Source organism: Argiope bruennichi, chromosome 11 (genome assembly GCF_947563725.1).
Source record: "Argiope bruennichi chromosome 11, qqArgBrue1.1, whole genome shotgun sequence".
Taxonomy (NCBI): domain Eukaryota; kingdom Metazoa; phylum Arthropoda; class Arachnida; order Araneae; family Araneidae; genus Argiope; species Argiope bruennichi.
Window position 1 is genome coordinate 26,724,792 of NC_079161.1, and position 15,521 is coordinate 26,740,312.

General features: G+C 30.0%; 1 protein-coding gene across 1 annotated transcript in view; it reads right to left on the bottom strand.

Annotated features, from left to right (window-relative positions):
* LOC129957007 (adenomatous polyposis coli protein-like) overlaps nucleotides 1-15,521 on the bottom strand; it is a 126,274-nt gene that overhangs the window by 69,764 nt on the left and 40,989 nt on the right. Inside the window, exon 3 of the mRNA XM_056069112.1 lies at nucleotides 2,133-2,201. Coding sequence (XP_055925087.1) covers nucleotides 2,133-2,201 — 69 coding nt within the window. The remainder of the gene's footprint in view (nucleotides 1-2,132; nucleotides 2,202-15,521) is intronic.

A 15,521-nucleotide genomic window follows, 5' to 3' on the forward strand; every position in this document is an offset into this window, starting at 1 on the left:
TTAGTTTTAAACAAAAAAAAATCGTATCATCCTCAGGTACCTTATGAGAAATATAAATACATATCCACAACTTATTTTACTAAAATTTAAATTCAATTGAACGAATATGAGACAAAACACAGTTCATTAATTAAAAAAAATGACTGTAAACCATTTTTATCTGAAATATATAAAACAACTTCTAATTTTAAATCGTTTTGTACATCTGAGCTACTATTCCGGCATTTAAGATCATGCCATAATTTAATATTTCCTGCTTTGGAATATAAAATTATTTAAAACTCTCGAATCAGATTATAATTCTGTAATCAGACGAACATTTTTTTTATTTTACTTTGTTTTTTTTTTTTAATTTTAATGTATGAAAGAACAATAAATAATATTTTTATATATGTTTGCAAGTAGACATTTTTTAATTTACTACTACTTAATTATGCTATTCATAGGACAATTATTTTCTATAAAGTTGAGATGTTTAGGACATGTTAACAGGGACATATAATGTTTTTAAAGCAAAAAATAATTTTAGCTTGCTTACAGAAAATATTTACGCAACAGAATTGATTTCCAACATAAATGAAAAGTTTTTATTTTCTGAATCAGACGATAATTTTCTGGAAAACAGAATAATTCTAGTTGCAGCAAATAAATAAATTACAAATGGAAACTTAAAAAAAAAATCTCTGTATTTTTGTATTTAAACATTTGAATGCTTCTTAACTGAATAGTTTTTACAAAATGCATCACATAAAACTTATATTAATAATAAACTTTACATGATAACTTAATAAAATTTCAAATGAGTCATATTATAATTTTTTCTAAATTCTAAAACTTTCGTTAAAATTATGAATTACAAAACATCCCAAATATGCATAATATTCGCACTCAAGATGCAATTTTAAAAATAAAAAAAGAGTAATAACTTGAAAATATTTTATTCCGCCGATATAGTCTGGTGGCTAAAAAAATCTGGAGTGAAAAGAAATAGTAACCTATATCAGTTTTCTTTCTTTATTCAAACCATTATACTATTGATTTGCAAATATTTGCGATAAATTTATAATATAAAAAAATATGAAACATTTCTTCTATTCGATTCGTTTTTCAATGACTTTTAGTTAATCACAAGTAAACTGATCAAAGCAGAATTTTAATTAACTAATAATCCGTTTTAAGCTGAGGAACATATAACTCCTTTAACCAAATTAGAAATAAATATTAAGTTTAAACGCAAAAATTGATTAAATGGAATAAAAAAGAAGGAATTGATGAATTCGACCTGAAGACTTTATCAAGTGTCACCTTCAGGCTGGGATTCAAACCAGGGATTTTTTCTCTGAGGGGCTTGACTTTCGTTCAAGTATTGACCCCTCGTGGCTCAAAAATATCAAGAAATTGTGGTTTTTGGAGACAAGAATTAATATCAATAAAGCAATGGCATTAAAATTACATAATAATAATAAGCACAAAAAATATTATTTCAAAATTTAAATCTAAGTAAGACCGCATCAAAATTGAACTAAACCAAACCACTATAAGATCATTATCAAACTATAAAATCAAATAACAACAATAAAAATTAAAATCAAATAATAAACCAATTGAATGTAAATATATTCTCAAAGATTTTATGAAGAAAAATAAACTTATTACTGCGGACATTTATATTAAACTATAATCAATTTTCCCGCGCTTAAAGCTAAATAAGCTATTAGCGCTTGGTCAGTAAATAAATCAATTTAATTACTTTAACTGTTTTTAATTGGCGTTTTAATTATTTTTTGCATTTAAAGTTAATATTTATTTCTAATTTGGTTAAGTTCATTTGTGTTTAGGATGTATCAGCATTAGCGCAATCTAAGTACAATGTATCTTCTTTATAATAGTTTTGATTCAGAAAATATTTACTTTTAAGTTAGTTTCATAAAAGTTGTTTTAGTTTTTGGTTGGTAGTTTCTTATAACATTTTTTTAACATTATTTACAAATTACGTGACAATGTTTACTTACAGCCGCAACGGAACAAATTCGAGTTAAAAAACAAAAAAAATATCTATCCGTTTAGAAGATAAATTGTGATGTAAGAAAAAGAGCAGAAGGAAAAAAAATCCACTTTTGTTCGATACTCACGTCTTCGTGTGCAGCCAGGATGTTGTTGTTGGCTTCAATATGCACCTGCGTCGTGGCTCCAGTCATCACCTGGAACAATCAATCAGATGAGTCAGGATAACAAAAGATAAATTATTAAAAAGCAAATATTTAAATAACATTTACAAATGCTTGAAGAATAATAAATGATTTGATTTAAAATGTATATTATGGATGCAAAAAATGCGTATGAACAATTGGATATGAAATCTATGACAATAAGAAAAGAGAATGTATTTTTGTGTTTGTTTGCTCAATATGGCCAGATCATTTCGAAAAAAAATTATTAAGAGTATACTTCGTTTGGTGGAATATTCACCTCAAAATGATATTTTTAAAATTTTAATTAATTAAAAATTAAAGGTGATTTAGGACTTTTAAGTGATAACTTCAAAAAATATCATTGTACAAAAATTATTTTAAATTATTTTAAAATTAAAAAAAATCTTTTATTGATGCTAGGCTGGTTGTCGTGGAAATTGTTCCAAATTTACAATATTTTGAAGCATTTTACATTATTTTTAAGCAAAATATACATCATCTAAAAGTATTATTTTTAAACATAATTTTCCCCAATTTACGTTATTTTTAAACAAAATTTTTAACAATGCATTTCAATGATGCAATAAAATTCAAAATTTTTAATCGTTTAATAAAAATTTATCATTGCTTTATTTTCTTCCGTTATTGTAAGCTTAAGAAGGACGATTATTTTATTTGCATATACTTATACAACTTACATAAGAAAGTGGAAAGCAACATTCTGCGGAGGACAATATACCATTAGAAAATAATTTAACCAGGCAGTTTAGTTTTTAATAGTACTATGATAAAATATTCTATTTTATGTGGAAAGTTCATGTATACAAAATAAACAGAACAAATATAAGGCTATCAAAATAATACTGCTTTAAAGTCAGTCTATCACTGTTTCATATTTAAAAATATTTTGTTCATATTTAATTCATGAGTATCAAGTTATGTATAAGGGATTTGCTTTAAATTAAACGCAACCCATACGCCTGATAAAACATAATAAAGAACTGATTGTCAAAAATCGACAGCAAAAAATAAAAAAAATCCAGAAATTATAAGAATTTTAGAGATTAGTGAAATAAATGGCAACAATACGTACATATCTCACCAATAATATGATACTCCTTTCTGAGGTGCAATTTTTAAAAATTAAATGTCTTAAAAAATTGTAACTTAATCAAAGTAGTACTAATTGCGGTCGCTTTCTCAAATGTATTTGAACTAACTTTAGTTGAAGAACCGTTTAAATGTCTGAACTTGTTCAGTTGTTAGAAGCAAAATTTTCGCGAATTTTATCTCAATAACAGAAACGCATCGAGTCATTGATGGGGATGTTTGTTTACTCTTGATAGTTCTAATCCCATTTGGCCTATCATATCTAGATAAGTCAAATTACAAGGGATGGCCTAAAATCATGAGACATATTTTGAGGGTTAGTACACACACAGATAAAACAAATAATTTTTGTGACGGCATGTATAGGCGGAAGTGGCGCCTATAAAATGAACATAAATTAGGAAACATGAAATCTAAACTGGTACTTTAACAAGGCAGGGATTAAACCTTCTAGGGGATCTTAGATAATAGAAGTTTAAAGAACCCCTTTCCTTTCCTTCCTCCTGCTTTGCCTCATTATATAAAAGAAACTTTAGGTACTAAATTTTGGCAAATTGAAATAGTGAAACATTAAATTATGGATCACTTTCAAGAAATTTGATTTAATATATTCTATCAAAATTAAAATTTAAAAGCAATTTTATAAAAAAAAATATTTTTCAGAAATGAAAAAAAAAATGTAATATAATATAAAATTATTTAATTTTAAATTATAAAGCGGCATTTTTTTATAACTGCAAAACAAGATTTTGTAAAATTTAGAAAGGATAATTAATGTTGCCAGAAAAACATTTACAAATTGAAAAAATACTTGATTTTTATTGAATAACTTGAGGGAATAGTTTTCGTAAATTCAATAAAAATACAAAATCAAATTAGTCTGAAAATATTGCAAAAAAATCTTGAGGCTTCCTACGCTCCTAAAATAGCAGAGCGCCTAGATTGATGCCTATTGCGCATATTTAATAATGGGATTCTGCTTTACAGCATCGTTGACATAAATTTCTTCATATCAAGGTTTATAACAATTGTACAAATTTTCATTCGCCAACTTTAACACAAACTCAGAAGGATCTATGAAACAACATATTCCCTATTTCAAAGATTCCAATTATTATACAAGTCATGATGTGTAGAAATTATTATAAAAAATGCTACAAGATAATAAATTTAGTTACATTTTTTGTCTATTTTTTTCGTTAAAATCTCAATGCGGAAATTCCCATCGAACATTTCTGTCAGAAAAAAAAATTATTTTAGCAATATGTTCCACCTTTGAAAGTTTATCACGTGATTTTAAAATCACCTTTTGATCTCTTCCACTTATACAAAACGTCCACTCTAACCGAAGTCCAACAGATAATTCCTAAACTGTTAGAGATAGCATATATTTCCCAATTGGCAAATGAAAAAAAAAAAAAAAATGCTAAAAATTATAGTTTGTGCGGCTTAAGTCAATAAATAGACTACTTAAAAATTACGAAATTTAAATTATTATACAGTGCTCCATCTCTATTTGTTAAATTTAGAAACATATTACTGGTACCATGATATTTTAAACAAGAATTATTTTATTACATTATATCAATCAATGACCATCTCGAGCATGCGCCGTGTATTAAATGGTGGATTTTCGAAACGGTTAATAAAATGGTCTAAAATATTAATATTTTTTCCACTATAATTTTTTTAAATATAATTCGCTTTCTTTGCATAAAAAGACAAGCCAATTATTACATTTATATAACATTTTTAAATAAAAAATTATATCTTATGCTGTTTAAGTGAATAAATGTAATGAATTGATAAAAATTAAGAAGTTTTAATTTTTATACAGCCCTCCAGTTCTATTAATTATATTTAAACATTTCTTTACAGGTAAGTTAAAAAACATTTTACTTTTCTGTAACTAAATTCGACGGAGAGTTAAGAAGCTTTAAATTTTATTAATTTAGATCAATCAGTAGAAGAGCTGTATGTTAATATGCGGATCTCCCTCGAGACGGTTACTGATGCTTTAAGTATTAATGTAAAATATTAAAATATAAATTTTATAATTCAGGTAATTTTTGTAGCAGAAATGATGAATTTTATCTGTTTGAAATGTTACTGTGTAGAAAATATTTAAATCTGGGAGCACGGCAGTGCCCCCGCCAAGTCGAGCAAAAACAAGCGGCACGGCCGTACTATCCTTTTCTCCAAGCAGTTCAGGCCATTTTCGACTCGCTATAACTTCGTTGTGGATAAAACTAGAAGCCTGAATTTTCAGTAACCAAGCAGGCATTATATAAACACGGTATATTTCAAATTTCATTAAATTTGAACCAGTAGTTAAAGAATTATAACTAGTCAAAGTTTGTGAATTTTGTCACTGACTGACTGACCGATCATCAAAACTCTAAGGCACTTCTAGCAGACACAGAAGCTTCAAATTTAGAATACAATTAGAGTTTAGTGTATAAAGCAAGAAAAAACTAAAATATGCGTGTAATAATGGACGGATCAATAATTTTTTCGAAGTTTCGAGCATTATCCATTTTGTCGGCAAATTCGTCGCCAAGTCGCCAAATAGTCGCCAAGTTCGTCACCAAGCTCTCGTATCACTGGCTCGGCATCCGGCAGCATCCAATACAGATTACTGTAAAACGGCCTTTCATATGATGACACTACTCTCGCTGGGAAAAATTAATTAAATCTCAAAATTACAGGTTTCTAACAATATCTAAATTGAAATAATTCAATTTGAAGCTGTGGAAGCTGCAAACGCAATGGGTGACTCTCAGAGAATCAATCTGGTAGAAGAAAGCAAACTGATCTTCAAAGTATGATCGCAAAACTTAATGCCGATCAAAAAAGAGTCTTCGATATGATCACAAATAAAATGGACACAACCGATAATAACGCTGACGTTTTACGCTGTTTTGTGAGTGGAACTAGTGGCACTGGAAAGAGCTTTTTAATAAAAACTCTGAAAATTTGGGTTAAGACGTATTTAAACAAAAAATGTGGCAGTTAGAACTACAACAGGAATAGCTGACTATACATAGAATAGATTGACTATACATAGACTATTGCAGTTGCCTGTAGAACACAAGCAAACACCGAAGTACAAACAACTTTCTGATGAAGTGCTCCAAGTTCTGAGATCAGATTTGAAAGAAGTAGTGTTGTTTATGGTAGACGAAGTGTCGATGATATCCAATGTTACTTTAATATATATTCACTTTCACTTATCTGAAATATTCGACACAAGAGACGATCAGAATGGGTAGTTTGGAAAAAAAACATCTTGTAGTTTTCGGAGATCTCTTACAGCCTCCGCCGGTAAGAGAAAAGTCACTTCTTGAAAAGCTATCAACTGCTGAAACTAACAAGTTATTAGGTTCCCTCAGTGTACCGAATCTGTGGACTGAACTGTTCATATACGATGAACTTACAATTAACATGCGACAGCTCAATGATTTTGACTTTGTTGAAATGCTAAATAGAATAAGATTAGGTGCGACTACACAAAAAAACCGCGACTTACTCTCGACTAGATTAATAACTCTCAAATCCAATTCAAACGAAAATAGATTAATTGAAATAATTGAACACCTCTCGAAACTTCCTAATGATACCGTTTGCTTATTATCTACAAAAAACATGTGTCAACAATTAAATTCTGCAATGCTTAAATCTCTTCCACATCCCAAAATAAAACTTACAGCTGTAGATAGCATAAATTTCCCCAGATACCTAACAAAAAGAGCTCGTGAATTCATAAAAAAATATGAAGACGATGCTTCTATGACTGCAGGCCTGGAAGAGAACATAATTATAAAACTAGGAGCAAAAGTCATGTTAAGGCGAAATACTGACGTGAGTCTTGGATTAGTTAATGATTCTAACGGTATAGTGCAAAGAGTAAAGGTTGATCCGAAAAATATAAAAAATAATTAAGAAAATATACATTACATTTAATAAAGAACATGTTTACGAGCTTAGTCCGGTCAAAACTAAATTTGAAATTATTAATAGAGCTTACGTTCATCGCGAACTGTTTCCCATATGTATAGCCTATGCTATAACTATACACAAAAGTCAGCGTCTAAGTCTATATAATGCACTGATGGATATCGGTTCTGCAGCGTTCACATCCGGTCAAGCGTACGTGGCACTTCCAAGAGTTACAAGTCTGGACGGCTTACAGCTAATAAATGTCGACTTTGGAAGTATTAAAGCGCAGGAATCCTCAATTTGTGAATACAACAGACTAAGAAGCATTTACCGTCCAGACTTGTCAAAAATTGTAACATCAAAGCTTACGAGAAAAATCCATAGAGACAGGGAGTGGGCTTTGAGAAAAACTGTAGCTGAATCTCAAGAAGTAGTACCGGAAAAGAAAAAGGGGATGACTACATACAGAAATAAGAAAAGGACTATCTACAAAAAGAAATGAGATGCCATCAAAAACATAACTTGTGAAAAAACCAAGTCTCTCAACTCAGTTCTTCTATCGTAAAAAGTTGTGAGATCCATGTAATACCAAGTCGGCCAATTTATTCACTCGCTACTTAAGGGTCCTTCTGTCTTAAATTATTACGTAATTAGCTAACCTAACAACATCTTATAGTGGCCATATCAATATTAAAAATCTTTTATGGTTTAAATAAATAGATTGACTTGGCCATCGCAAAACACAATGTATCTTTACATTAAATTAGATTACATTAACATATTATATTAAATTAGATTGTTTAGTGCGATTGCCAAGTCAAGACCCTTAAGTAGCGAGTGAATAAATTGACCGACTTGGTATTACATGAATCTCACAACTTTTTACGATAGAAGAACTGAGTTGCGAGACTTGGTTTTTTTACAAGTTATGTTTTTGATGGCATAAATATGACTGATAAAATCAAGATAAAAAAAAAACTGAAATTTATCGTTTGCTTTTCTGTTGAATATTTAAACCAATAAAAAAATTGCAATGAAGTTTTTAATTTCATCCAAACCTTTTACTTTTTCAAAAACTGATTATTATTACATAAATTACATTTATGATATGCTCCGTTTATTTTAAACCGAGGTTACTAAGTCAGCTTTAACCATAAAATCATCGGAGGCACCGAGAACCTATCTATTTCACAGCCTTCTCGATAAAAAGCAAGAAATGAAAGAAAGAAATAACATTTTTAATTTAGTATTTTTATTTCAGCTTAAAATCAGCAACAAGGATAAGTAATGGAGAATAGTTAATAAAAGTAAAAGTTTCGAGTTAATGAGTTTTTAACAGTTAGGGTTACAGTTAAAAAGCATTATATCGTTTGCAAATTCACAATAATAAATAATGTTTTTTAACTAAAAAATTCAATAATTAAATATAGCATTAACATGAAATTAAATATAATAATAATAATTTCTGTTAGCACAACATGTCCTTTACAATTACTTATAGTTAATTAATTATATTTTACTGTTTTAAAATTGTTATTAGATCATAACAAAACAATATATTTCTTTTATTCCAGGTTTCGGAGTATGAAATCTTTTTTTTTTTTTTTTTCTAAATAAGAAATAAAGTGTATTAAAAATTTTAGAATTCGCAATTTTTTCCAACAGTCCATTTTTTCAACTCAAACAGAATAAAATATCATTCTTAATGCTATCTAGCACATTTTTCCATTGGGATGTATGTACTTATCTATAAAGATTTAGAAGTTAGCCATTGGGGCAAGTTAGAACAGACACACAATATATTGTTCTTTATCGGAAATTCAAGTCTTAAATCGTGATAAGTATGTTTATTCCGGAAGTTATACAGCAACTCCGATCTCATGATTCTACTATCTGGCAGGAAATTGTAGTCGTCAATTGAGACTCATCAGTGCAAGCAAAAGGGTTAATTATGAATGTCACTGTTTTTACAGAGGCGTCAAGATGTAAATGACAGTTTTGACAGACAGTAATTGATGTGGGTTGCGCTCTAACATTTAAAATAGCAGGTAACTTTCTAAATATATTTGGTCGAAAAATTCTGTAATTATTAGAAGTGCTTTTGTTTTCGACTTCGAGGATATATATATATATATATATATATATATATATATATATATACATAATTTGAAATTCTGTCGGCTAAGTAATATATAACATATTTTGTTTGAAGACATAGACGAGACATTGTATTTTTAATTTAATTTTAATATCCATTTCGTGAAAGCAATTTATTTACAAGCAGACGCCGCACGACACAAAAGCAGAAGTAAGAAAGAGGGCAAAAAAGGGCCGAAAAAAATGATCACTAGTCTTGTATAACATAGGATTTCCGGCCACGCGCCAATTCAATACATATGTTGACTTTTGACACCTTTTCAAGGGCACCGAAGATATCACTTTCATTTGATACGTAGTACTGATGGCGCATTATTTTTACAAAGGTATTAATTAAACCGAAAGTGGAATTGGATCACGAAATAAGAGAATATTTTTAGAATGAAGTTACTATGGGATAAATTAAGATAAAGTTTTGAAAATTAATTTGAATTAAATTAAGTTTAAAATATCATTACACACACGTGTGTATGTATGTGTGTGTGTGTGTGTGTGTGTGTGTGTGTGTGTGTGTGTGTGTGTGTGTGTGTGTGTGTGTGTGAACATTTAATATTTTAAAAGCAGAAGGCAATTTTGCAGGCAAAAACTTTGAATAAAGTTCGTCTTAATCCGTCCCGGGAAGGCATAATTTATTTACAAGAAGCGCGGACAAAGCACGTCCGCTCACAGCAACAGATTAGGCAAGGGAAGACAGAAATAAATTATCTCTAGACTTATATAACATGAGATATCGATAGGGAAAATATTTTTTTCACAGTGCTAATATTCTATTAAGATTCTGATAGGGATTTCTGACACATGTCAATCACAAGCAAAGGGAAACACAGAGAACTTTTAAAAAAGAATTTGTTTAAATCAGCAATTTTTATCCTTTCACTCGGAGCATTGGAACCGCTGACTAAAGCATTTTACAAAGCATCTCTTAAATTAATTAAACAGAAAAAAATGGAATAGGATCAGGAAATAAGAGAATATTTTAGAATGACTTTGATATAGGCTACATTAAGATAAAACTTTGGAAATTAATTAAATTAAAATTAGAGTTTAAAATATCATTATATATAGCGATTTTCTTTGCGCAAACAGAAAAAGCAGATTCAAGAAAAATAAAAAAAATAAAAAGTTACATGGTGCTTCATGTGATTAGTACAGAGCTCGCGATATAAAAATTCACGGATAATAATAAAACTGTGAGAAGGGGTAATATCGTGATTCAAAAACCATCTTATCTCAATGTCTCCATATCATATCTCAATACATTACAGATCTTTTTTCGCTATACAAACTTTGTTAAGCATTAATTGTATTTTAATTTAACAGAAATTCAGTGATAAATTTTTCATTTTCCGTTAGAGAAAGTATTGCAACTGTCAAAAGATTCAAATTCGATATTTTGACGAATCTTCGCATTTCAAATCTTCCTGAGACCGAAGAGGACATTTTTGATAATAATGTCTGTCTTGGAGCACGATAACTCAAAAATACTTTGAGCTAAACAGCTGAAATTCAGTAATTATGACTATGTTTGCAGATGTCTGTCTGACTGTTTGAGAACCAGTGAATTTGATTTTTTAAAAAAACGCAAAGAATTATGCAAATAAAACCTGGTAAACAGGTTCAACATTTCAAACAAAGATTCTTAACAGATTTTGAACAAAATCCATTAAACATTTCACTGGCTGTAGATCTGTACATTCACAATAAGGCACAAACACAATGGCTCAAATCAATGATATCCAATGTCTTCTTGCGAATATATTTATAGTTTTGTGTGAAATTCTGATGCCAATCGACCGGCAAAAAGACGTTTAAAATGCATATTCTCGCGACAGGTTCAGCAAAAATGCTAGATTCAAGCCAAAGATCTACATTTCGTAACTATCTTTCATCAGTGTCATTAAGGATATTCGTGGACTCACCAAAGGACCACAATTTTAAACGGAGGAATTAGGGAATAAGATCTTTATCAGAGAGTATGCAAGAAAGTTTTGGGGAGACCAATCCAACTAGTTTTCATTATTATCATTTTACTTTTTCGTATACATAGTATAGAGAAAGAATAGTAATCATCGTAAAGTTCGAACTCGAGATTTGGACGAATCTCCACATTTTAGACCTCACTGAGTTCGAAAAATACAATTTTGAAAAATGTCCATTTGCTGTGACATAAGTAATTGAAAAACGCTTTGAGTTACAAGGTTGAAATTTCATAAATATGTAGGCCGATCATTCAAAAAGGCAGTGACTTAAATATATCAAATTTGGTGCGGGGTTTTTGTGACTACAAGAGCAATTTTGTATCAAATCTTTGTTTCAATCGGCTGAGAAAAACGTGTTCAATTTTCGGATTCTACTAACCACATACCAGAGATTAATCTTTAAATAACTCGCCAAGGGTGATGCAATAGATTTAGTAAAAATGCTTAATTCATGCCAAAAGTTCATTTTTCCTAACTATTGTACGCCAATATCATGAAAGGCGTTCTCTGGCATGACAAGCATATTAAAGGGAATGCGAGAAAACTTTGAAAAGACAACTCCCGCTGATTTAAATATATCATTTGCAGTATTGCCTTTACTTGAGATGTGTCGCCATTGAAGTAGTGTCAACTATTTATGCGGGAAAAATGCTAGTCCAAACTATCGATAAGCTCTTGTCTACTAAAATCAATATTTTTCATGGACCATACGATGGTTTTCAGCCCCGCAGTCTAGATTCTGATCCCCTCCCCTCCCCCCCCATGCATTGTTCATTCTCGAAAAGAACGAACTCTTCCGAATTCAGCACAACTCTGAGTTGAGTTGTTATCTCTTTGTTCCCCGTCGTTGAACGAGCCATCGATCCATTCGAACGGGGGGAGGGGCAGCGACTAAAAATAGAGTGCTTAAGGTCAGAGCAGAGAGACCAGTGACGTCACATTTTTTTCAGCCACTCTTCTATGGGGCGCACGTGGGCGCCTATTCATTTCCGAAATGATCGGATTTTAGTTTTAATGCCATGTTTGCCATCTTTTCAGTTGCTGTCGTGCAGCCTTTTCTAACGATATTTCAAAAAATTATAACATTTGTTATTGAGAACTGTTTTTTAAGCTGTCTCAAATAAAAAGAGTAAGTACTGTCATCATATTGCAGTTCCACTTCGATATTTTGATGATTTGATAATATACATATTTCCGGAATTATGTCTGTGAACACGACACATCATAAACGCATTGACTAAAATGGATGAAATGTAGCATGTGGTTTTTACGCTAAATTTGTAGACTTCTTCAAATTTTGGCAAGACGAAATTCTTTTATCCATGCACATATGATCACGGTAACCAAAAATCACAAAGAACTAAATAAATAAAATTTGAAACAGTCTTATCATAAAAATTGATGCCAGCAAACAGCGAGACGGTAGCCTGATGTTATAGTTTTGTCTTCGAACACCGAATTTCGAGACCTGATTCCAACGAAGAACTGCTTTGTAAGCTGGTCTGGTGCATGTTAAATTCAATTTGGCCCCCGTTAAATCCAAAGCGGGAGGCTAAATGTCATCCCGTTGGTGTGGTGCAGAATTTTGGAAAAGAGTATCAGCTCAGGTATAATCTTTTTCATCTGACCATGGTTCAAAACCACGAGGTTCATCCAGAAATAGCTTTTGTGTTGCTTTAAACGGGACGTTAATATAGCTAAACTAAGCTGGTATGTACCAAATTTTATGGTCAACGCCAAATTTTATGGTGTAAGTGTGCTCTCAATATCTCAAAAGCGTAATGAATGAGAAAAAATCCGATTTCGTATGTGGTCTTGTTGCCCACAATGCATCTGCATCGAATTTCGGTTTCAATGGGTTAAAAACTTCATATATATATATATATATATATATATTTAAAATGCATGACCGAAAAGAAGAAATTTTTGAAATTTAACTTCGATTTATTTCTTCCGTAAGACATAATTTGTACAAGAGAGAAGCGAGGATAAAATGACGTCTCTTTACATCGCGATACAAGAACAAAATTTTCCCCCTCGGTGATTTTACTACGAGATTCTGATAGGGATTTCTTTGACAGGTGTAGAATTAGGGAAGGAAATCTTAGGTACATTTAAAAGAATGCTGTAAGCATTGCGGATTTTCATCCCATCGCTCGGAGCTTGAGAAAATGGTCATCAGATTTTTACAGCACGTGATATAAATAATTAAATAAAAAACGAGAATTGGATCAGGAGATAATATGGGTTAAATTAAAAATTAGGAAATTAGTTAAAATTTAAATTAAAATTAAAATATATCATATATATATTACAAAAATAATTCGAATCATATTGCATCGTTATATGATTAAATGCGTGAGGAAAAACTTTAATTTGCGAACTTAGGCTTTAACTTCGAGGCTTTGCTGTCGCCTCGAATCAAACAAATCATTTGTTGTTAATTTTTTTCGGAATTTTGATACATTTTTTTGCATGGTTCTCAACAATAACTTTCATTTCAAACCGCTTTCATCGCTTCATCAAATACTTAAAAGCGCTAATTTTCTATCATCGTTGAAAGCAAAGGAAAAAGTGATGCTGTTTATATCTAATATTTCTGAGAAATAAAAAACTGTAGTTATTATACAACTAAAAAAAAGTTCAGTTAAAAGATATCCTTCCTTGACAACTACATTTTCAACAGCATTTTGTTGTAATGAGATTTGACTCTGTTCGGCATTTTGATGATGTGACGTCATCTTCAGATGGCACTACCAATTTATCGTTTTGCTGTTTATTTTAAATTATTTAAGACTTTCAGATGGTATAATTAATTTATCGTTTGGTTTCCAACTTTTGATTAATTAAATTCGCGCAACCGCAAAGAAGAGCGAGAATATCGTTTGGTTTCCGAATTTTCTTGCAGTTTTAATTAACCCATTCTTGTAATATGCAACTTATGTATGTTTATTCTTTAAAACCTTTTTTGTATACTTCATAACCGGGCTTTAAATACAATAAATTTAAATACAAAATTTGTAAATATTAGAATATAATTTTAAAATCATGCTGCGTTATTTTCATTGGATTTTACTACGCATGCAATAGCTTTCAGAATATTCCATTAATAGCGAACTTGCGATCGAAGGTCTTGCTATTACTAATTTATTACTTTCAACTACTGCATCATAAATGACAGATTCTATTTTCAAGGTTCGTGTACACAAGAAGATGAATGTAAAGTTAAAGGCTATTAAAATAACATGGTTTTAATGTACATTAGAATTTGTAGATTGAAAATATGTTATTGACGGAATACGAAAATAAAGTTATACATAAACTATTTAATTAAAATCAAATATAATCAATATTCACAGAGAAGCAACTAGTTGCAAAAGCGGATAAATATACGAAATATGGTTTTTATATAAATATACTAGCCGCCTTTGGCGACCAGCCGGTTCGCCAATCTTAATGTTCGTTTAAATTTTAATAATTAAATGTTTTACGCAATTCCTACTTTAATAGATTCTTCATCAAAATATATTAAAACTTCAAATTTTGATAGTCATATAATTCACTCATAATATTATAAAGACCTTCAGAAATAACGTAATATGTATCTCTCTCATTTTCTGTTACCTTTCTTAGAATTTATGCTTTAAATTAAAATGGAAAGAATTAATCTGCAATTAATATAATAATATTTTTTACTGAAACAAAGCATTTTTTATAATATGATTACTGATAACAGAGTCACTGAGCGTTTAAACTTTATGGGCACTAAAGAATATCTTTCTTAATTTATGTAATATCTCAAGAATTTGTCAACAAAATTTTCTCAGATTCATCATGAACAGATCCATTCATTAACAATGTTTAATTTTAAATGCATCAAACACCAAGGAAATAAAATGAATCGTTTAAAATAATCGGTCGAAAACAGGTTTAAAAAAACTACTTAAAAAGCGATGTACTTAAAACTATAAGCATATGCAAAAAAAATATGTAACTAACATAAATACAATTTAATTACAAAAGCATGCAACTAACCTAAAAATAATTTAACTCATTGAAAACAGGTTAAAAAAAACTACTTAAAAAACGATGTACTTAAAACTATAAGCATATACAAAAAATATATAACTAACATAAATACAAT